The following is a 24,675-nucleotide window of genomic DNA, read 5'->3' as shown; positions in this document are numbered from 1 at the left end:
AGAAAGACTTTCATATGGCAAAGTCCAAGTTGCCATACCATATTCTTATTTTAGCTAATTTGAAGTGTAATTTCTGAATTGTATCTTTACCTGTCAATCGCAAACAATTATAATAATCAGTCATAATACAGCCAAGATGGGGCTTTCATTTGCAATATAGAAAAAAAAAAAAAAAAAAAAACACTGTCTGCAACATCTAATTAGGCATCACAGCATAAGTATTTGGCCATAGCATTCAACAAAAGCAGCAATTTTGAAAATCAAATAGAGTTTGGGGATTAAAAAAAAAAAAAAAAAAATTGTATATATATATATATATATATATATTAATATTTAATACCAATGTAAAGCATCTGACTTCAGAAGCTTGCAATTTGATCTCTGCAATATGGATAAATCACAATTAAATGTCAATGTAAGCAAGAATACTATGACAATGTACAGTAGAAAACAATGTCACATGACTTTATAACATTATAATGCAATAAACATTAGTACTCGAAAAAAGGGCTGATTTTCTTTAACGGGGCCCTTTAACACGCATACAAAATGTATACCTGTGCAGTGTGCACTGCCAATAAAAGTTGTGAAAGCACACGGAACTCGTTCTCTGTTTATCTGGTACAATCAATCCACTGTCCTTGATGACACCACTGTTGTGCCGTAGGTACCTCACATCAGTGGACACAGTCAAATAGAAGGTAAATCTAAATAGTGTGGTTCAGTCCTCAACTATATTTGTAGACTTTCTGAACATTCACCAACAAAATAGAAACACAATAATCCTCTGCAAAAAAAAAAAGAAAAAAAAAGAAGCTAAAATGCAATCAATTTAGCTCCGCAAGTCAAACATTGTGGTAACAAAAATCACAGAAGTCCATTTGTGATAAAAAGTGTTTCCATTTTGGCTAGGAGTCACCCTTAAATCTTAATCTCAATTCCATAGCCCATTTAAAGCAAAGTCTCTGATAAGCAACAAGTAAACAAAACAAAAGTTTGATAAAAGGATGTTTGAGTGTCAGTCACTGAGTATATAAATAGTTAAGGAAAGGGAAATCGTCCATTTTGTTCCCCGCAGAATGTAAGCATAGAGATGCCGGTTCGTTTTCACTTGGGGTCCTCGATGGTGCCTTTGCTAAGATCTGTCATTTTGGGGTACTTGACTTTCTTCTGGTCCAACTCGTTCTGAGCCCAAAGTAGCAGTTTGAGGAGTTTGGCAAGTTTCGGTGTCGACTCCCTGTTTTCATAGTCCAGCACCGCCTGGTTTACCTCGCTCCACACCTGTTATAAAAGACCACACGCTGTCAATTACTGGCAGACTGAAAGAATCATGCCCTTCATTACCCTCTACAAATACCATGATTTAGATAAAACTAAATGATATATGCAGATAATACTCAAAGGGGAGCAAAGAGGAAAAAGTCGGGGACATTTTTTTTCTTTTATTTTCCTCAATGTACACACAGCACCCCATATTGACAGAAAAACACAATTGTTGACATTTTTGCACATTTATTAAAAAAGAAAAACTGAAATATCACATGGTCCTAAGTATTCAGACCCTTTGCTGTAACACTCATATATTTAACTCAGGTGCTGTCCATTTCTTCTGATCATCCTTGAGATGGTTCTACAACTTCATTTGAGTCCAGCTGTGTTTGTTTAAACTGATTGGACTTGATTAAGAAAGCCACACACCTGTCTGTATAAGACCTTACAACTCACAGTGCATGTCAGAGCAAATGAGAATCATGAGGTCAAAGGAACTGCCTGAAGAGCTCAGAGACAGAATTGTGGCAAGGCACAGAACTGGCCAAAGTTAAAAAAAAAAAAATAAAAAAAAAGAGAGAGGTAAAGAAGAACCCAAAGATCACTGTGGCTGAGCTCCAGAGATGCAGTCAGGAGATGGGAGAAAGTTATAGAAAGTAAACCATCACTGCAGCCCTCCACCAGTCGGCGCTTTATGGCAGAGTCGCCCGACGGAAGCCTCTCCTCAGTGCCAGACATGAAAGTCTGCATGGAGTTTGCTAAAAAAAACACCTGAAGGACTCTGGTCTGATGAGACCAAGGCCTTAATTCTAAGCGGTATGTGTGGAGAAAACCAGGCACTGCTCATCACCTGTACAAAACATTCCCTACAGTGAAGCATGGTGGTGGCAGCATCATGCTTTGGGGGTGTTTTCAGCTGCAGGGACAGGACGACTGGTTGCAATCGAGGGAAAGATGAATGTGGCCAAGTACAGGGATATCCTGGACGAAAACCTTCTCTAGAGTGCTCAGGACCTCAGACTGGGCCGAAGATTCACCTTTCAACAAGACAATGACCCTTAGCACACAGCTAAAATAACGAAGGAGTGGCTTCACAACAACTCCGTGACTGTTCTTGAATGGCCCAGCAAGAGCCCTGACTTAAACCCAATTGAGCATCTCTGGAGAGACCTGAAAATGGCTGTCCACCAACATTTACCATCCAACCTGACAGAATTGGAGAGGATCTGCAAGAAGGAATGGCAGAGGATCCCCAAATCCAGGTGTCTTTCCCAAAAAGACTCATGGCTGTATTAGATCAAAAGGGTGCTTCTACTTATGACCATGTGATATTTAAGTTTTTCTTTTTTAATTAATGTTAAAAATGTCAACAATTCTGCAATAGAACAAAGAGTGAAAAATGTAAGGGCGTCTGAATACTTTCCATACCCACTGTATGTACAATATATTTTACGCACACACACACACACACACACACACACACAGGTGCTTTAATTACTGCCTCAATTCGGCATGGCATGGAGGTGATCAGTTTGTGGCGCTGCGGAGGTGGTATGGAAGCCCAGGCTTCTTTGACAGTGGCCTTCAGCTCATCTGCATCGTTTGGTCTTTTGTTTCTCATTTCCCTCTTGACAATAGCCCATAGATTCTCTCTGGGGTTCAGGTCTGGTGAGTTTGCTGGCCAGTCAAGTACACCAACACGATGGTCATTTAACCAACTTTTGGTGCTTTTGGCAGTTTGGGCAGGGGCCAAATCCTGCTGGAAAATAAAATCATCCTCTTCAAAAAGCTGGTCAGCAGAAGAAAGCATGAAGTGCTTCAAAAGTTCTTGGTAACTGGGTGTCTTTGGATTTAAAAAAAAAAATGGACTGACTCCAGCAGATGACATTGCACCCCAAATCATCACAGACTGTGGAAACTTAACACTGGACTTCAAGCAACTTGGGCTATGAGCTTCTCCACCCTTCCTCCAGACTCTAGGACTTTGGTCTCCAAATGAAATACAAAATTTCTCATCTGAAAAGAGGACTTTAGACTACTGGGCAACAGTCCAGTTCTTCTTCACCTTAGACCAGGTAAGATGCCTCTGGCGTTATCTGTGGTTCAGCAAATTCCTTGACATGTCTGTGTGTGGTGGATCTTGATTTCTTGACCCAAGCCTCAGTCCATTCCTTGTGAAATTCATTCAAATTCTTGAATCTATTTTGCTTGACAATCCTCATAAGGCTGCAATTCTCTCGCTTGGTTGTGCATTTTTTCTTCCACACTTTTTCTTTCCAGTCAACTTTCTGTTAACATGCTTGGATACAGCACTCTGTGAGCAGCCAACTTCTTTGGCTGTGAATGTTTGTGGCTCACCCTCCTTGTGAAGGGTGTCAATGATTGTCTTCTGGACAACTATCAGATCAGCAGTCTTCCCCATGATTGTGTAGCCTAGTGAACCAAACTGAGAGACCATTCTGAAGGCTAAGGAAACCTTTGCAGGTGCTTTGAGTTGATTAGCTGATTGGCATGTCACTATATTCTAATTTATTGAGATACACCTGTATTAGTGTTGGGCGATATGGTTATTTTTCAAATCGTCATATTGTCAGCCTGTGAGATCGATGATACACAATATTATCATGCATAAGTGGAGCAAGAGAGAGACTCTTTGTTCTTGTCATAGCATAACTATTTGGTGTTTTAAACCACACAGGTGCGTGAGAGAGAGCCTATGGAATCACCAATAATCCAAAAAATATATTTTAAAACATACAGATAAACTAAAGTTAACTATAAAAATACTGTATTTAAAACAGCTAGTTCAAATATTGTCGGATTCAACTATAATATCGTGCACCCTGTGACAAATTTGCCACATCTGTGTGCGGAAGTTATCAGTCTAAATGTTCAGCAAAATCAGTCAACGTTGAAAATCAATAGTAGATTTCATCAAGTCCAACAGTTTAATACTGATATTGGACATAAACGAACATGTTAAATATAAAGTCTTCAAAACAGGTAAGTTCATATATGTGGAAAAAAGTTGAATTGAACTGATGCATCAGTCATACAGCGCTCCGGACCGTGCACCTCATAACGAGACCAAGACCGAAAAGAGAAAATAAAAATTCTTAGACACCAAACAAATACGTAAAATATATTTCTATATATTTAATAAACATGGCCTCTAAAGCCCCTTTCACACTCCCATTCCGGCAAATACAGGGGTAAAGTGTTCCTGTAATTGTTCCCTGGTCGCTAGATTTGGCACTTTCACACTGCCAGTGATGACCCGGTATATGTGCGTGCTTTCACACACAACCCTTGAAGATCCCGTAACGACATGTGACATCAGCGCGTGACGTGTAATGTACGAGTCGACAACGCTTGGCACGTTATACTTTAACTGAAGCAAGCAAACGATCTCAGCGTCAGCGCGGAAAGTGAGGAAATAACTGATCTCTGCCTCATTACAGTTTGCACATATGTTTTCGTCGCGAATGTTGATCTTCCTTCAAAACAGCCGGTAAAAGAGTCGCGCGATAACGCGCGTCATCACTTCGATACGGAATTAGATCTGGCTTTTGTTCATACAGCGCTCGTTCCGTATCGATTACCGCAATGTTACTAGGTCCCCGAGGTCCCCGACCCGGGTTCAATTCGGTAATCAATTCCGGGACGTGGTTGCTTTCACACAGAAGGCGACCAGGCAATGTTACGGGTACGACGTGCAGTGTGAAAGGGGCTTAAGTAAACCAAACGGTTCTCTGCACTCACACTGTACTCACACTGTACTCACACTGTACTAGCCTTGAAAGTGAACTTGTCCTGCAGGGCTGCAATCACCAAATAAAAAAAAAAGTGTTTTTATTTAAAATGTCAAACCAAAATGGGATCAAAATGCCAACGAGTAAAAAGTACCAACTGGCTGGTGGCAGGTGCTAATTTTATACCCTGGATAATAATATATTAAAAATCTAAGATAAGATAGAAAAACCAATGTTACCTTCTGTCTCTGCATCATGTTAAGCAGGTCACCGAAGGGCGACTCTTCTGGGTTATCAAACGCCAGGAGTGCGAGGGTGCGCTCCATCTCTGTCAGACACTCTCGGCTTTCCTCTCCCTGTTCAGCTAGCTGTGTCTGTGCGAACTCTAATGCAGCCTCAGTTTCCCGCAGGCGAATCAACTCTATCAGGTGTTGTTGCTAAAGGAGGAAAGCAGTTAAATTTGACTTCTTGTAACTTTGGAATCGTTACCTTGTGATTTAACATCAGACCGTCATCGTGAAACAGTACAACATATTTCACAATACACATTTAATATTGAGGTCAATAACCAGTTTGTTAAATAAAAGTCCAACAGTGCACAACTTAGAGTGGCCCCAAAAAACAGAGCACTTAAAACAGAATAAATTTATAAATCAGATAAAATCTTTTAGTTGTTTTGTTGGGTTCTAAATGATAAAGCAATGCTTTTCATGTGTTTGATACATTGTTATTTACTATGCAATGACATAATCCTACATTTGCAGGGTGGCTTCTGTGTCAAAATACAGCCCTAAATGTCTTAAACATATTAAGCCAATTGTCATTAATCTGCTTTACCTGAAGATGAAAGTACAGATATCGGTTAGTGTCCAGCAGCTCAGGATGCAGACTGTTGATCAGTGCAATGGCCTCTTGAATTTGTCCCTTCAGCACCATTTCCCTAATTTTTATCCTTTCATCCAGAGAGTCCAAATCAACACTTGGTTCAATACCTGATTCCATCCTGAACTTCTCAGCTGCCTCTTTAAAACCCTCTGTGTAAATAAAAACAAACAAAGTGTGAAACAGATCTTCTGACACTTGTATTAAAGCTGCAATGGAAGGAGAAAAAAGAAAAGTGGTCAGTTGATCTCTTACCCGTCACCAGATAATTCATAATGAGCCGATTCATGTCTGCCCGCTGAATGTGAACGTTATTTAGCTTTTCCATCCACTCCTCTCGTGTTATGTCGTCTGGCTTTTCAGCATAACTCATCATGAAGTGTTCTACATTAGTAAAAAATGTACATAAAAATTATAATATATAGAATAATTATATATATATATATATATATATATATATAGAGAGAGAGAGAGAGAGAGAGAGAGAGAGAGAGAGAGAGAGAGAGAGAGAGAATAATTATATATATTTATACATACACACACACACACACACACAAACGCATACCATAATATTTACTTTTTAAATATTTTAGTTAGAGAAAGAGTAGGGCACTAATACAACCAGCCCTAAAAAAGGATAACGAATCAGTTAATATAATATGAGAATATATAATGTAACAATGTTATGGAAATTAATCAAGGTTAAGCGACATTTTCGCTTGTGATGACCGGAAGCTCTAATTATAAAGGCCTGTATCATAACATTGAAGCCTGTACCGCTGGAGAGGAGATCACAACTGATTTAAAAATGTCCGTTACAACAGACACATACAAACGTTAATGACCACGGATATTCTGCAAGCTTTTATATATTACCATTCGTTGTCGACACTTAAAATAACCAGTCGATTATGCAAAAATATCTAAATTTTACCTGATTGTGTACACTTTCCTCACCAGCAGCTCAGGGAGAAAGGCCGTACTAAGCTCTCGCGATTTTTAAGGAAAACGAGATTTCAGCTATACGTTGTTTGGATTGGCCATCGATCAAATGTATTTTAATAGCGTATTGCTTACATTTAAAATAATAATAATAATTAATATATATAATAAATTATTGTAGAAATCAGTAAAGTGTTGCGTTCGTTGTAACTTCTATTTATTCATTTTACTTTATTTATTTATTTTGGAATGTTTTCACCAGCAGCACTTACCTCGGCATTATCTTACTATGTCATGAATTGTCCTCAATAATTCTGACACTGAAAACACAGCAACCTTTCAGGAGATCGCTTTAGGTTCAGAAATGTGTCCGTTTGATTTGTTTCCGCCCATTTTCCTCTCTAGATCGAGCGTGACGTCAGCTCACGACTCCCATTGAGAGCAGACGCTGGCCGCGATCATAAGACTCGGACGCCGGATCTGACCACCGCAGGCTGACACACTCCTGTTTGAAGGCCTTTACACATATAGGAAATAAATTAAGAAGAACTGACGAACTGCACGTCTACCTTCCTTTCTCTCATAGACGGTAAGAAATGAGAACGCAGCCAGAGGAACATCTATGCGTCTCAGTCCTGCTTCACATGCATGTATGCTGCCCTTGCTCATGGATTAGTAGCCTACTGTTGTAGTACATTTTTTAGCGAGGAAGTTTTATTGCAGCCCGGTGCTGACGGGTGAAGCAGCATTAAAATCATAGTCCACCATTAGTGAGAAGTGTGTCATCATTTTCTCAGGCTCATGTCGCGTGACTGATTTTCTTGGGACACACAATCAAATGTTAAAAGACCAACAGATTCAGTTACTGTTCATCGTCATTGCATTTTATTTTCCATACAGTCAAATATAGCGGCTGTTATTCTGACCCTCCGTTTGTGTTTCGGAAGTGTTACAGATTTGAAACAAATACATTATGATTTAATTTCTATGTGTTGAACCCTTCCTTTAACAAACAAACCAATATGGATGCTGAGCGCAGAACAGGGAGATTAAAGGCTCTAAATCTCCAACCCGTCAGTCAACAAAGTATCGTTTGGCCTGCATCAGTATTGAAACGCTTCCAACCAGGGTGTCATCAGTTTTTGCGTTTATTTGTTCGATTTGGGTTGCTGCTCAATCTCAAACAGTGGTCTGCTTGCTTCCCTTAATCTCGACAGACAGAGAAGTGATAGGTCCTTTACTCTGTATTGCTATCAAGTCTTTGACTTGTGATTTACCTACCCATATCAACCCATTCTTAGGTTTAAGGCTTTACCAGGCAGTGCTGTGTACTATATGCTATTTCACTGATGGTTAATATGCATGGTATGTGTGGTCACGAGATCAGCATTGTGACCCATAAAAACCACCTCACTACTTTCTCTTTCTCGTAGAGTTCAACTCAATGTACTTCAACTGCTACATAATTTCTTGATTGTACATTTTTAAATGAAGTGATTTTGCAGTATAAAAGTTGTTGAGCCATTTAAAGGGATAGTTCACCCAAGAATGAAAATTCTGTCTTAATTTACTCACGTTCCTCGGAAATGTGCCAGTGCGGTTCTTCAAAGCATTTTCTAAAAGATTGGTTCACTTCCAGAATAAAAATTTCCTTATAGTTTACTCACCCCCATGTCATCTAAAGCCGCGTTTCCACCGCAGGAACTTTACCCAGGAACTAGGGACTTGGTCCGGTACTTGGTGTGTTTCCACCGCAGGAACCAGGAACTAAATAAAAGTTCCGGGTAAAAAAAATGCGCCCCAGAAAGTCCCTGCTGGCGAGGTGGTACTTTTTTAAAGTTCAGGAACTTTCGGGGGCGGGACTTTGGCGCTAAACATCCTGATTGGTTGAGTTGACGCAGCATTGGTTGAGTTCAACCACCATTTATTCGGATCAACATTTTCAAAATATTACTGTTATTGTGTCATGAAATGTAATTTTAAAAGTATTTCAGGCGAGAATGTAGTTGTTTAAAACTCAAATCTGTTGTTTATTTATAAAGACAGCGCCTATTTAAAAATGTGTTTCGCCGATCTCTGAGACGGTGAGCTCCACACGATCAGCGAGAGCTCAGTGATCATCTATCCGCCCAGAGGCAGCCTCACCTTGGATAGACCTTCTGATATGTGCCGCTGGCTCTGATGTGTCTTTAGTGGTTAAACATAACATATAATTCAGCTGCGGGGTAAATCTAACAGGTTTTCTTTGGTCTGTATTCAATTTATCTATATGTTAAAATGAAAATAAAAAGGCAAGTCTATATAATATTTCTTTCATTGTAATGGCTGTATATAACGTTACACTTATCCCTGAACTAAGTACATTTCTGCAGCTGTTATTATGTTTAAATGAAAACGAAAGGAGGCAGTGGTATTTTATATCCTATTTTGTTTTATTGTAAATGTACTGAGGGGAAAATTGCAGTAGCCACAGCGATCTGAGTTCACGCAGCATTGGTTGAGTTCAACCACCATTTATTTGGATCATTTTCAAATATTACTGTTATTGTGTCATGAAATGTAATTTTAAAAGTATTTCAGGCGAGAATGTAGTTGTTTAAAACTCAAATCTATGGTTTATTTATAAAGACCGTGCCTATTTAAAAAATGTGTTTCGCCGATCTCTGCGACGGTGAGCTCCACTCGATCAGCGAGAGCTCAGTCCTCATGTATCCGCCGAGATGCAGCCTCAAATCGGCTAGACCTTCTGATATGTGCCGCTGGCTCTGATGTGTCTTTAGTGGTTAAACATAACATATAATTCAGCTGCGGGGTAAATCTAACAGGTTTTCTTTGGTCTGTATTCAATTTATCTATATGTTAAAATGAAAATAAAAAAGGCAAATTTATATAATATTTCGTTTCATTGTAATGGCTGCATATACACATATCCCTGAACTAAGTACATTTCTGCAGCTGTTATTATGCTTAAATGTAAACCAAAGGAGGCAGTGGTATTTTATATCCTATTTCGTTTTATTGTAAATAGGAAAATTGCAGTAGCCAAGACGAGCTGACTGAAGTTATCAAGTACGCTGCTGTTTAAAGATTTACCGGACTTGCGTCGTCGCGGACATCACACTCCCGAGTCGAATGCACAAAGTCTGAACTAACTACCGAGGATGCACGTCCAAAATCAGCGTACTTTAAAAAAACAAACAAATCAGCAGTACTTTGTATTGAGAAACGCGCGCAGACCTACGTCACCAGTCTATTTGCCTAATCTTCCCGGTACTTTACACCGCGGTGGAAACGCAGAAAGCAACAGGTCTGGGGGGAAAAAAGTTCCTGGGAAAAAAAGTTCCTGGTAAAAATGTTCCGGGTAATTTCGGTGGAAACGCGGCATAAAAGGCCATGTTTCTAAAGGCCAAATTTAATAAAAATTTTTGAGGAAAATATTCCAGGTTTTTCTCCATATAATGGACTTCAATGGTGGCCAACAGGCTGAAGGTCCAAATTGCAGTTTCAATGCAGGGTCAAAGGTCTCTACACAATCCCAGCCGAGGAATAGGGGCCTTATGTAGTGAAACAATTGGTCTGTTGCAATAGTGTCCGCAACCTCACACATTATGTAATCGCGTTGGAAAGATCATACGCGGTTAGCTCTGTCTCCAACTTCACGGTTTACCTTTTTTAAATTTTTTGTAAAAGCCATTTAACTAATTTTGCACGTTCGATTTGTAAAAACTGGGTCGGTACTTTTACCTACTTCATACGTGATCTTTCCAAAGAGCTATTGCAAGATGATCATTTGTGGTTAAAAATTATATAAATATATATATATTTTTTTTTAAGAAAATGCCCTATCATTTTGCTACAAAAGACCCCTATTCACCGTCTGAGATCTTGTAAAGCCCTTTGAGGCTGCACTGAAACTACAATTTGGACCTTCAGCCCTGTTGGCTCCCATTTAAGTCCATTATATGTTGAAAAAACCTGGAATATTTTCCTCAAAAACCAAATTTTTTTTTTCAACTGAAGTAGTGTTGGGCGATATGGTTATTTTTAAAATCATCATATCGTCAGCCCGTGAGATCGACGATACACAATATTATCGTGCCCAGGTGGAGCAAGAGAGAGACTCTTTGTTCTTGTCATAGCATAACTATTTGGTGTTTTAAACTGCGCAGGTGCACGAGAGAGAGCCTATGGAATCGGCAATAATCGAAAAAATATACTTCCAAACATACTGATAAACTAACGTTAAATATAAAAATACGGTATTTAACACAGTTCATATATAGTCGGACGCAACTATCATATCACGCGTCCTGTGACAATAAGTCCTGCTCCAAGTTATCAGTCTAAATGTTCAGTAAAGTCCGTAAACGGTGAAATTCATTAGTAGATTTCATTTAAAGTCCAGCAGTTTAACACTATTATTGGGCATAAATGAACACATTAAATATAAAGTATTTAAAACAGGTAATTTCATATGTTTGGAGTAAGTTGAATTGAACTGATGCATCAGTCATACATCGCTCTGGACCGCGCGCTTTATGACGAGACTGACGCACCGCCACAAAAACAAGAGATGCATTCTAACATAACTGTGGCATTAAACTCAGTTAATGAGGACTCGTTTAAAATATTGCACATATATAGGCCGTTCAGATTACTTGTTAAAGTGCAATGAAATACCTTATGTCTGCAGATGATGTACGTCTGTTTGTGGATGAAGACTTTGTAACGGCCAAAACTATGTATTTTGCATGCATCACATTATAGTGCGGTGTGCATGAAAATAATAACAAGACGGCAGAGCGAACTTTCATCCATAGTGGTTCTCACATAGTCCTTCTACATCATCACCACATAGTGTGTGTTATAAATGATCAGTCTTTAAGAGAAGGACTACGTGAGAACCACTATGGATGATAAATTCGCTATGCCGCCTTGTTATTATTTTGTATTTAATTAATTTGTAACGCCAAGAAAGAGTTAATCTCTCATGTTTGAGAAGAGCGCGATGCCGTGTAGCAGCCATTAAATGTGTGGGACACCAACTCTATTTCTCTTTCATTTCATGGATTTAATGAGTTATACGAGTCAAAGAGGACCACTTCAACGACTACAGGCTCTAATCCTCCTGCGCGCGCGCGCGCGCGTGTGTGTGTGTGTGTGTAAAATGCGGTGATGAAGTGAAATAGCTGGGCAGTTTGATAGCAGAATTATAATAAGCAGCCTAATAAAAGTAATAGTTATTATTATTATAATCTAATACATAATAGGAGAATAAGCCTAATATCGTCTTTATTATTGACAGAGAAATCTGCTTATGTTGATATCTCTGACTATCGTCGATACACGATACAATCGTCTATCGGCACAACCCTAAACTGAAGAAAGAAAGACATGAACATCTTCGATGGCACGGAGTCAGTAAATCATCAATACATTTTTATTCTGGAAGTGAACCAATCCTTTACATTCCACAAAAGAAAGTCATACGGGTTTGGAACGGGTTTGGGGGTGAGTGAATGATGACAGAATTTGTGTTTTTTGGGGAACTAACCCTTTAATGTTTCTTGTCTCGCTCACTGTGTGTTTCAGAGTTTGTTTCATCTTTGTTTCATCCTGGTTTGTCCTAAGTGCTCAGTCTTCCACTGTGTTCTGTTGTCATTAGCATGTATTTCAGCTGCCAAATCTCAGTTTTGAATGCCACTGTGGGTCGGCTATCCATTTTGCCACTTGTTTCTGAATATGCTGCATAACTGAGTGGTCCATCTCATTCAGAAGACCTGCTGAGACACCATTGCACTCCATTAGCTAATTAACTGCACTTTTTTTAGAAGTTGTTTCCCCCACCATTGTGCCAGGATTCGTGAAGGTTTTAGTTTAGTCCGTATTCCAGTAACACAGACTAACTAGCTCTGCAGTCTACGACAGAGCGTCTTACAGAGACTTCCACTCTTCCACAGTTCGAACAGTAACGTGTCATAGTCTTCTGAAATGAGAAGTAAAAGTCCCCTCTTTGCTTAACATTGCTTAATAACAACAGCACAGTCAAAAAATGTACACTACCATTCAAAAGTTTGGTGTTTGTAAGATTAATATAGAAAATATATTTTAAAATGTAATTTATTACTCCAGTTTCAGTGTCACATGATCTTTCATGAACCCAGTTATTCTTATGTCTTTACTGTTACTTATGTTCAGTTTAAAGCATCCTTGCTGACCTTTTTAACTGTAGTGTATATTTGAATATCACAGCTGTTATTGGGTTATTATTTTAATAGTCACTGTGTCCTTTTGCGCCATTAGTTTTGTCACAACCCTCTGAGATTTTGACTGATTAGTTTGCAGTTTTGCATGTTGTCTGATGTTGGTCTTTTTCTATATTCACAGTATCTTTGTCACTGATTGACACTCTTCTGTTAGACTGTGTATTTGTCTTGTTAGCGCATTTGTAGGTTTTTTTTTAATTATATTTTGGATTAGATAACTTGTACATACCATTTTGCAGCAATTGGCCAAACCTGATGATGTAATGAAGCAGAAAATAATTTCACTGTTATATAGTCCTGTATTTGGATGTAGAAGACTGACAGAAAGCAGAAAAATGACATGAAATTATGAACACTAATGAGTGATCCTGGACTGTAATGGAATACACATTTCCATGAGAGTTACCATGGTATTCTTCTTGTGGATCTTAGATTCTTCAAATCTGATATGATACAAATGGTAATACATTTGTAATCAACACAAGACCATGAGACTTCATAAAAATGTCACTGCTCACAGCGGTTTGCCCTTCATGTCTAAATCTCTTCATCTGTTTGGTTTCTATTCCTGTTCTTTGAGATCTTTTGTGCACCTCCGTGACATGCTATTGTAGGTTTTTTTGTTTTTTGTTTTATGATATTTTGAACTATTTTATTTTTATATTTTCTGTTTCCATTTTAATTTTGAGTTATTAGTTTATATATGATTGAGTTTATTTAGTTTTATTTGTGTATATATTTTTTTTAGGGATAATTCAGTAAAAATTAAAATTGTCTTCATTTTCTCACCCTCAAGTTGTTCCAAAACTGCATGAGTTTCTTTCCTATTTTGAACACAAACGAAGATTTTTTTGAAAAATGTGTGTAGATATTTTGAAAAGATAACCCAATATTTGTTGGTAGCTATTAACTTTCATGTTATGGAGAAAACAATACTGGAAGTCAATGGCTACAGTCAACTGTCTGGTTACCCACATTCTTCAAAATATCTTATATTGTGTTCAACAGAAGAAAGAAATTCATACAGGTTTAGAACAAGAATAGGGTGACAATTTTTATTATGCCTTTTAAATCTTGCCTTGGCAGCCAGCTGAAATTAAATAAGTACAATCTTTTTTTAGATTTCAGTTAGGCTTAATTTTATTTTATTTCAAGTAATCTTTCTATGCCTGTTAATTTAATAAAAGTTTTAAGATGTGGCTGACAGTACGTCAGCACTATTAGTGTATGTGTGTGTATTTGTTCATTGTGAACAGACTCTCATCAAACATGCCCCGCTCGCTCCTGCTATTCCATCCCTCTACAAACAGACCTTTCAAAACCTGCATCACATAACAAAAAAGCCACATCACTTCACCTGCTCGGATAGACAGAGAAAAGAGGATGCAAACAGTGAGGTGGGAGGATGTTAGAACACAAACAGAGGGACCAGACAGAGAAGCTGATATGATGAATAAATCCAGGAAAGACGTGGACAGCGATGTTCATTAAGCTGAGGAGACTGAGATGGCCACTAAAGATTTAGTCAGACCATATGGTGGTGCAGAGACAGGAAGGGGGGAGGGAGTGTGTGAGAGAGCAAGAGAGACGGATGTAGTGTTTCGGTATAAGGCTGCATTGCAGAGCCTTACTAATGAAAACCCTGTTAGTAATCACATTTTTGTTTGGCACTGATGTGATTTGGAGTAGTTTTTAGTACATTGCAATGTGGTTGCTAGTGTGCTGGGGTGGGGGGGGGGTGCAAAAGAGGCTTTCAAGTACCTAAATGTTGCTAGAATTTATTATTTTTTTAAAGAAAGTAAAATTATTCAGCAAGGTTACGTTAAATTAATCAAAAGTGACAGTAAAGACATTTATAATGTTACAGAAGATTTCTAATTAAAAAAATGTTGTGTTTTTTGCATTTGTCGAATCATGACAAAAATGGATCAGGGTTTCAGCAAAAAGGTTTTTTTTTTTTTTTTTGCATAACCGTTTCAACACTTATAATAATAATAATAATAATAATAATAATAATAATAATAAAGGTTTCTTGAGCAGCAATTCAGAATATTAGAATGATTTCTGAAGGATCATGTGACACTGAAGACTGTATTAATGATGCTGAAAATCCAGCTTTGACATAACAGGAATAAATTAGATCGAATAAATGCAGCCTTGGTCAACATAAGAGACTTGCACATCCCAATCCGCAGTGTAACTTTTTACCTGAAGTGTACTTACAGAATGCAATTCATCAAATGCAGTACATCCTCTGACAGCATGTGATTCTTGATACAGTTTATGATATTGTGGTCTAGGGCTGGGTATCGATTCAGATGTTCCAGATCAATTCGATTTAGATTCACAAGCTCTCAAATCGATTCGATTTTCGATACTCTATTCTCGATTTAACTCAATGAATATAGATATAATACAAAAAATTAAGAGCCACAAACCTGTATATTAAACTCTTATTTTAGGTACACTTGGGTACATTAAAACAGAACCCATCTCTAATTTTCAAATGCATATAATTGTTACATATATACAATAGAATTGATGCAAGATGAAAAATGTATGCTGAAAAAAGTCAGAACAGAATTGATTCGTGCCGTTTGAGAATCGATTTTGAATTGACCACAAAAAAAAAAAAAGATTAATCAAATAATAAATGTCTTTTTTACCCAGCCCTATTGAGGTCCCTAGACTCTGGTCCTTTCTTCAGGGTGTGATTGATTGATTAATTGATTGATTGTCAATTATATTAATTCAGAAGCCCAACACATCTCACTCAAACACGCTCCATAAGTGTATCACACCTGGAGGAATTATGGGAGTGTCCAGGTTGAAGAAGCACACAGGGTTTGAGAAGGGACAGAAATAACCCATCACTTATTCAGATGCTCCGCTAATACTAATCTGCTAATACTCTCTGACAAGCTGCACGATTAGCCTCGAAAGCAGGCGAAACTGTCTCTCACCACGGCACAGGAAGAAAAGAGACGTTTGCACTCATTTACTCAAGAGTCGTCAAAAGTGTGTTTTTTGCATATTATTGGTCATTTTAATGGCCTCTTGTGGCAGTGAAACGTCTCCTCTCCTGAAAGCCATTTTGTGTGGAGGTGTCTTAACCTGAATTACTCTGGGTTAATGGGTTAATTGTCTTTGATTCATACTGAAGGTCATAACTTCTGATCCTCCCTGTGTGTCTCCCTCTCTCTTTCTGTGTGTTTTCACTTGAACACATACTTGACATACAATCACATAGATAATGACTGCCTCAGCCAGAGTATTTGTCCGACTGCATATAAAGTGAGCTTAATGAACTTAAAAAGTAGGGGTGCTCCGATCACGATCGGCCGATCGTTATGCGCTTCTCGTCAATAAAGCCGGTTTTCTTATCAGCGGTTAATTCCATCAGGTGCGTGATTTCTCATAGAGCAGCTGTTACTACACAGAGCCGTTGTTAATAGAGAAGATGCGCAAATCACGTTAATTTTCAGCGTTTATTGGCCCATCTTCTCAGTTAACAACGGCTCTGTGTAGTAACAGCTGCTCTATGTGAAATCACGCACCTGATGGAATTAACCGCTGATTAGAAAACCGGCTTTACTGACGAGATGCGCATTAACGATCGGCCGATCGTGATCGGAGCACCCCTATTAAAAAGAGAGGTAAATGTGCATAATCAAATTTATGCTTGCAGTTTAGAAAAGCTCAACATTGTATTTTTTGTTGCTTGATGTAGTGTTGGATTTAAGTCATGACAGAAAGATTGAATTTATGAGTTGAATGCACATAAATGGCACCAAAAAAAAAAAACATAACCATAATCAACAACAACAACAAAAAAACATAATTTGTATTATTTTAGTCATATTGAATGATACTGGTGATGGGGAAAGTACATCAAGTATGTCAGTAATAAGACATTCTCTGTTATAATTTTGATAGCTTGTTTAATACATTAGAATTTTCCTAACGTTTAAGTTATACATTAAAGTCAGCATGAAATTAAAATATACCTGATCTGTTTTCTAAATGCTGATTATGGATCTTAAATATTGTACATATAAGGATATAAGGATATATTTTGTACATATCAAATCAATTTTTTTAACCTGGTTATGTTTAATCAAAACGTCATCAATCACTTGATCTTCTGGTGAAGATGACAGACGTCTCTCTGGTGACCTATCCAATAGTTCAGTTTGCTTAAGCTCTACCCCTGTGAGCTCACATTAATCCGCCCTATGTTTTTTTCATTTTTGATAATACATATATGAAAAACCTAGCATCTTTGACGTACTATTTCAACATACTGTGCTTAGGGCACATTAGTTCTATCTGTCACACCAGGTGTAGTATATAGATAGTATACCAAAACAAGGGTCAGACATGGTAAAGAACGCCACACCCAAAAGAGAACCATCATCTCTCCCTTCCTCTCTAACTGCTACAGTCACATGACTCCTTTCAGCTGTGACCTCGGCATGAATGCACTGACTCAGAACAGGGACATTTGCGGAAACGATGAGCCTGTGACTCTCACTGATGTCATAAGTGTTACTCTGTGTTTTGCTGCACTAAAGGGTATGGGTAATGGGTTTTAGATGAACAGAAATAGTGTGTAATGATAATAAAGTCACTGCCATATCCCTGGGATGGCAAGTATGTGTCTGCCTCTATTTTTTGTATCTTATGCTGCTGTTCGAAAAAGACAAAAAGATGCAGAAGCAGGACTACATACAGCACGTATATCATGTTTCTCTGCGTTTCTCTTCAGACAGAGGAAGTGCTTGTGGTGTGAGGGGAGTGTGTGAGTAATGGCGGAGCAGCAGAGACAGCGTTCACTCTCCACAGCAGGAGAATCACTATACCTGGTCCTGGGAGTCGATAAGAACACCGCACCAGAAGACATCAAGAAATCCTACAGGTGAGACCTAGCAGGACTGTTCTGACATCACCATTGAAAAGAGTGGAGAAAATGCACCGCATCTTTTCAGTGTGGGGGTTCTTTCCTTCTGTTATATATTTTGTAATTTTACAATTAATTTCCATTATGCGTGGAAACAAAAAATTCATAAAGTCTTAAAGGGATAGTACACCCAAAATTGAAAAATCTATCATCGTTTACACAACATAATGTCATTCCAAACCTGTATGGATTTCTACAGAAGAAAGCAAGTTATACAAGTTTGGAAAGTGAGGGTGAGTAAATGATGGCATTTCTGAGTGAATTATCCATTTTCATTTCCAATTAAATCCACTAGGGTGCGCCATAACTTTTCTTCACTTCCTCTGGATGTTCATGTAAACTTTCTGCCTTCCTGTTCTTACAACTGCTGTTTTATTTATGTATTATGCATACTGTGAACAGTATGTATATTTTTTTCTATGCATGAATACTCATGACCGATTACATTTGCCAACAGTTATTGTGAAGTAATGTTTGAGTAAAATGGTGTTTCACATGCTATTTTTAAATAATAGTAGCTAGTTAATAGACCATGGAGTTATTAGAAGCGGAAGTCGGCATAGTCAGGTGAACTTCTATAGTGGTCAATGGAAACTACAACAAATATCATTTTTGCATTTAGAATTTTTCCAGTTTGTTCCAATAGCAAAAAAAATAAAAATAAAAACATTTAGCATTTCTATGACTTTCCAAAAGAGGAAAAAAAATATTGAGTGGGGAGGGGTCCTTGCTTAATTTGAATGTTAATAACTGTGTTAACACATCAACACAAGTCTCTGAAAAAGGTAAATTTTTAACATAATCATAGTTTAACCTAAAAGCAGATATGCAAGAGTGCCAGACAAGGTAACGGTTGCATTCATTGTTAAAAAGTTAAATTGTTTCTGCTCTTCTGATTTTCAGAAAACTAGCTCTGAAGTTCCACCCAGACAAGAATCCTGACAATCCAGAAGCAGTTGAGAAATTCAAGGAAATCAACAACGCTCACACCATTCTGTCAGACCCCACCAAACGCAACATCTACGACAAATACGGATCTCTGGGCCTCTACGTGGCAGAACAATTTGGAGAGGAGAACGTTAACACGTACTTTGTATTGTCCAGCTGGTGGGCCAAGGTTAGTCATGTATAGACACACAGACACACTACCATTCAAAAGTTTGGAGTTAGATTTTAAGAAATGAATACATTTACATTTATCAGAAGTGACAGTAAAGACATTTAAAAGGTTACAAACTATTTATATTTCAAAAACATTCTGTGCTTTTAAAAATTCTGTTCATCAACAGTTTTGACACAATACAAATCTGCAGAACTATTTTTTAGCATTGATAATAATAATAATAATAAAAAGAAGAAGAAATGTTTCTTGAGCAGCAAATCAGCATGATTTCTGAAGGATCTTGTGACACTAAAGAGACTGGAGTGTTGATTTCTGAAAATTCAGCTTTGATATCACAGGAATAAATCACATTTTATAATATATTAAAAGGGAAAACCTTGGTTAGCATAAGAGACTTCTGACCCCAAGCTTTAAGATGGCAGTGGATGTGGTAAATGTTGTTGAATTCCTCTCTTTTCCCTCTCTGGCCAGGCCTTGTTTCTGTTCTGCGGTGTGGCCACAGGCTGCTACTTCTGCTGCTGTCTGTGCTGCTGCTGTAACTGCTGCTGTGGGAAGTGTAAACCTCATCCTCCTCACACAGATGAGCCGGACTTCTATGTGTCTCCTGAAGACTTGGAAGCTCAGTTGCAGTCTGATGAGAGAGGTGAGACACACTGACACACACATTCATGCACAACAACCAAATAAATATGATAATGTTAACTGAAATAAAAATGGAAGTTTTGTGGCTATTAGTCCATGTCTGTTAGCTTTTTAATACCATTCATATATGGTAATGTTAATTTTCATTTCAGGTTTTTTTTCCTTTTTTTCTGTAAACTGTTAAAAGTAAAAAGATTGGTGTGACACACTTGGCTGCTAAGCTTTATTTAGGGTTCAACAGTATTGAGGTTTCATTTGAATTGTAAAGCTCTGTTGTGCAGCATTTTGTTGCTAAAAAAGTTATTTGGATTCGTAAAATTTTCATTTGTTTACATTTTAGAAGATTAAATAAGATGTTAATATTTTATGACTTAATTTCTTTATTAGCTATACATTTTCATTAAATCATAAATTATTTCAGTGTTTAGTCATATGAATAACAAAATGTAGCAAAGAATGCAGTTCTGCAAGAAATGCAAAATATGTAACCTAAATCCACTTGGTTTATTTTACTTTATTAACATTGAAATTATAATTAAAAAAGAATTATGAAACATGAGTGCATGTTTCTTTTAAATGTTGATTATTTAAAACAATATTTAGACAAATAAGAACTATGCAGTTGCTTTAGAGTAACACTGTTAAATGTAATCAAAATAATAATAATAATAATAAAATGTTGTGTCTAAAAGTTTAGTTTCTAGTGTTTTCTTTTTTCTTGTTTATTTATTTTTTAGACATTATGAATTTTTATTATAATAATATTGTAATAATATATATAATAATAATATATTAATATAATATTGTTTTCTGGTCATAACTTGAAAATAATTTATTAAAATATTAGTTATATAACTAGTTTGGTGGTGTGTATTTAACTAACCCTTGTTAAGAGTTTTATTGTTGTATTGTTTGTTTGTTTTGTTATTCTACTTCCTCTACTTCCTGGATTTTCAATAGGAAATGCATCTGGAACTATAACTGCGTTAATCAAATTGTTTCATTGGGTTTTTAATAAATGTCCACAGCGCAGTTCAGTGCATGTTATTGTTAAAGAATAATGATTGTTTCATAATCTTTCATCACAATGTCATCATTTTATCTGTATCTGAAAACCTTTCTTTTTCTGCGGACATAACTAAGGCCGTGCAGGTGGGTCAATAATATTATTGGTTTCAATCAAATCCCGATTAATAAAATCCAGTTCTACCCAATATTTTTTGCCAGTTTCACTTCAGGTTGTTTGTTTAGCCAGTGAAAGGTCTGTTCAGTATTTGAAGTGGCTTCCTGGCACTCACTATCGTACCTGTAATGCTTAGCAACGCGCTTCAGTTTGAGCTGTTAGCTGCTCTTATTATAAAGCTTCGTGACACTGGTGTGTGTTTCCACAGATGGCAGCAGCCCCATCGTGATGCAGCCGTCCTCTGCCACAGAGACCACTCAGCTGACCGCAGACTCTCACCACACCAGCTACCGGACAGACGCCAGCTATTAAACCTCTCTCTCACACACACACACGGGACCACCATGCCAGAGGAGGTCACGGTGGGCAATTGGTGATCCAGAGGAAAGAGGAGGAGTGGTTAGTTAGTTACTGTATTGGAAAACCTGAAACGCTCCACTGTACAAGTCAGTTTATATTTTATTTGCCTTTAACCTCTGTCATCCCCAAACCTACTGCAGTTATACTCAACACACACACACACAAAGGACTTTCTTACAGTGTCCATACAGTCTTCCTGCTATGATTCGAGCTTCATCTTGCAGACGGCTCTTATTGTGCAATTTGCACTGGTTATCACACTGCATTTGTCTACCTAAACAGTAAAAATAATTGTAACAATCTTATTTGAAGCATGACAGCAGGTCACAAGGAAGTATTTTTGTATGCTTTAGTATATTCAGCTATCATAATGATTGTTGAAGCTTGCTTAGTTATCACACAGACACTACAATTCAAAAGTTTGGGGTCAGTAATTTTTTTAAATTATTTATTATTTTTATTGAAAGGATACATTCAGTTGATCAGAAGTGCAGTACAGACATTCGTTACAAAATATTTAAAATGCCATTCTTTTGAGCTTTATGTGCATCCAGAGTACTTAACACATAAATATTAAGTTGCTAAACTGTTTTGAACGCTGATAATAGTAAAAATGTTTTCTTAGCAGCAAATCAGAATGATTTCTGAAGGATCATGTGACATTGCAGACTGGAGTAATGATGCTGAAAATTCAGCTTTGACATCACAAGAATAAATGACATTTTAAAATGCATTCAAATAGAAAACGTTATTTTAATTAACAGTATTTCACAAAGTTAATGTTTTTACTGAGGTAATGTTAAAATAAATGCAGACTTGGTGAGTGTAAGACTCCCAAAAAAGAAACTTACTGACCACTAACTTTCCATATTTACCTTTCCATGCATTTGATTGGCTCTCATTGGCACAAACCTTACAATTGCATCATTAACACTGTTCTGGGTTGTTTTTAACATTCAGACCTGTGCCATTTTTATTAAGCAGAAATCACACTATACAAGTTATAATCCTTACATCACACTATGTCCAAGTTATAATCCTTAAGGTTCATACTGTTTCATTACTTCACCAGGAATTGGTTTTCAGTTGTTTATTACATTATATTATATTTTTGTAAACCGTAAGGCAGTGTAGAGTAGTCCCTGTTGTGTATGTTTATGTGAGCTGTCTCATGTTAATGGCATCCGGTGGACATGTACTGTCAAATATAATCATGCAGTGCTTGGCTGTGCTCAATTACAGCCACATGTTTTACTGTGGTAGTGGTGTGTTTGGTTGTGTGTGTGTGTGTGTGTGTGTGCCCATGACTGATCACTGGAACAGGAGTTTGGTGTTATCAGATAAATACAAACACATAGCTTTGTGCTGGGTTATTTAATCTTGAACAGGTGTTTTGTATTTCAGTCTGTATTCTCAAGGATTTGCTAAGGTAAAGAGTGATTGCATTCCTTGAGATTTGTGGTTTCAGAAAGCATAAGCCCATCTCCACAAAGCTGGGTTCAATACAAGCACAGGAGGATTGTTGGTAAAGGGATAACAAAACATACAGTATGTTTCCCATATAATTCAGTAACATCAGTGATTTTCTTTAATTGATTCAGTTTCACACTGACCCCAAAATGTTAGTTGATGCATCATTTAAAAAAAAAAAAAAAAAAAAAAAAAAAAAATTTTTTAAACCACTCTGGTTCTGGATAGTGGTGGTCTGGACAGTATTTTTTTTTTTTTTTCTGTAATTGTACCCGTAATTTGATCTCGTTCCCTAGTGCCATGGTTTAACGTAATCAGGTCAACATAATATTAGTAAATACACATTAACAGTATTATTACTGTTATTACGCCAGAAAATATGATTAACTGTGTGATCCTTCAGACTAAAATGATTCATGCTGGTGCATTCACCGATATGAAATAAAAAAATTAAAATTAATGAAAATATCCATTCCATACGTTTTCTACCTTTGCTCAACGCTTTAAGTACATGTACAGTAAAATAAAGTTCAACCAAAATATTTTTGTGATTGGATATTGCTCTTCATGAGCTAAAAAAATAATAATAATAATGTTCTACAAATCCTTAGCGATTAATTATCTTTTAAGATATTCTCTTTTCTTTAATCACTCAGAATACATGCATATTTTTTATTTATTTTATTTTATTATTTTTGATTGGAGTACACTTAGACTTCAGTGTAGGAAACCTTCATTTCTGTGTGTGTGTGTGTGTGTGTGTGTGTGCTGTTTGAAATTGAGAACTTAATTTAATCACTGTATTATCTTCTACTGTATGTTTTGTGTTTAAATATGTCATTTCTTTCAAATGGATTAGCTGTATAGCTGTCCCTGTTTGTGCTTACCTTCATTTACATGCACTTGAACCAGGATGTATGGGAAAACCTGTGTAGTTTACCCCAAATGTGTGTGTTTTATTTGTTTAGGATCACATTGTGAATATGGTCATTAGGCAGATTATTTAAACCACTCTGTACCTAGTGATCATGTTTCGAAGGCTGAGCTGTTCACAATGTGTAACACTTTTTTATTTGCAAAATATTATTTCTCAACACTAGCTCTGTTCTGATCTGTTTTTGGTTTGTTATCCCAGTTTTCCTTTCCATTTATTTGTTGTATTCATTCATTCATGATCATAAAAAAACCACTGATCTGACTTCCTCTTGCTTCCGATCTAAGAAAAAGAGAACTAATGCAGCATGGTGTGTGAATGCGACACCTAAACAGAATCACGTTAAAATGAAGGGAATAGTATAAACACGGTGATGAGAAACAATATTTTATTTATTCTTGTCCTATGTTTTAAATAAATTACATAGTTCAATATGTGTAAATGAATATGACTGTACAGGATGGCTGAATTCTTTTGTGCTTTCTGAATAAATCAGCTGAAATTGTTGTAGCATGAATGTGTCAGAGTAGTAACATGGATAATTGGTCTGAATTACAGCTGTAAAATAAATGTGAAGGAAACAAACAAAAACGTTTGTGTGTATTTGTGCAAAGGAAATGATGATCTGCAAAATACAATGGTAATGCTGCTTTTCAAATGCTTACAGGGATATTATAACAAGTATGTCTTCTTCAAAGTGTTGTTTTGGACCCCATTGACTTTCATTGAATGGGTAAAAACAGTTCCTCAAAACATCTACTGAATGAAGAAAGTCATTCGTGTCGTGGGTGAGTAAATAAAGACTGAAGTTTTATTGTTGCCAACTATTATTTTATGTAGCTTCTAATGAATAAGTACAGTACTAGTAATTGTGTGAAATATTAAAATGACC

At 37.0% G+C, this 24,675-nt stretch overlaps 2 protein-coding genes across 3 annotated transcripts; one reads left to right on the top strand and one right to left on the bottom strand.

The window, feature by feature from the left end:
* Window positions 1-439: 439 nt before the first annotated feature.
* LOC127944421 (glucose-induced degradation protein 8-B homolog) lies at window positions 440-7,250 on the bottom strand. 2 transcript variants are annotated; one of them, XM_052540328.1, is made up of 5 exons: window positions 7,118-7,250; window positions 6,159-6,287; window positions 5,859-6,055; window positions 5,261-5,458; window positions 440-1,281 (listed from the first exon to the last, which is right to left on the bottom strand). In XM_052540328.1, the coding sequence occupies exons 2-5, from the start codon at window positions 6,277-6,279 to the stop codon at window positions 1,108-1,110; spliced, it is 690 nt and encodes a 229-aa protein (XP_052396288.1). In that variant the 5' UTR covers window positions 6,280-6,287; window positions 7,118-7,250; the 3' UTR covers window positions 440-1,107. The 2 variants fall into 2 exon arrangements, with proteins under 2 accessions (XP_052396288.1, XP_052396287.1); XM_052540327.1 differs by lacking the exon at window positions 7,118-7,250 and adding an exon at window positions 6,838-6,924.
* Window positions 7,251-7,272: 22 nt separating this feature from the next.
* LOC127944422 (dnaJ homolog subfamily C member 5) lies at window positions 7,273-24,374 on the top strand. The gene is made up of 5 exons (XM_052540329.1): window positions 7,273-7,434; window positions 17,880-18,029; window positions 18,975-19,188; window positions 19,666-19,837; window positions 21,228-24,374. The coding sequence occupies exons 2-5, from the start codon at window positions 17,920-17,922 to the stop codon at window positions 21,329-21,331; spliced, it is 600 nt and encodes a 199-aa protein (XP_052396289.1). The 5' UTR covers window positions 7,273-7,434; window positions 17,880-17,919; the 3' UTR covers window positions 21,332-24,374.
* The last annotated feature ends 301 nt before the right edge of the window (window positions 24,375-24,675 follow it).

This window comes from Carassius gibelio, chromosome A23 (assembly GCF_023724105.1).
Source record: "Carassius gibelio isolate Cgi1373 ecotype wild population from Czech Republic chromosome A23, carGib1.2-hapl.c, whole genome shotgun sequence".
NCBI classification, from domain to species: domain Eukaryota; kingdom Metazoa; phylum Chordata; class Actinopteri; order Cypriniformes; family Cyprinidae; genus Carassius; species Carassius gibelio.
Note: the sequence above shows the minus strand (reverse complement) of the source record. Positions and strands in the feature narration are given on the sequence as shown.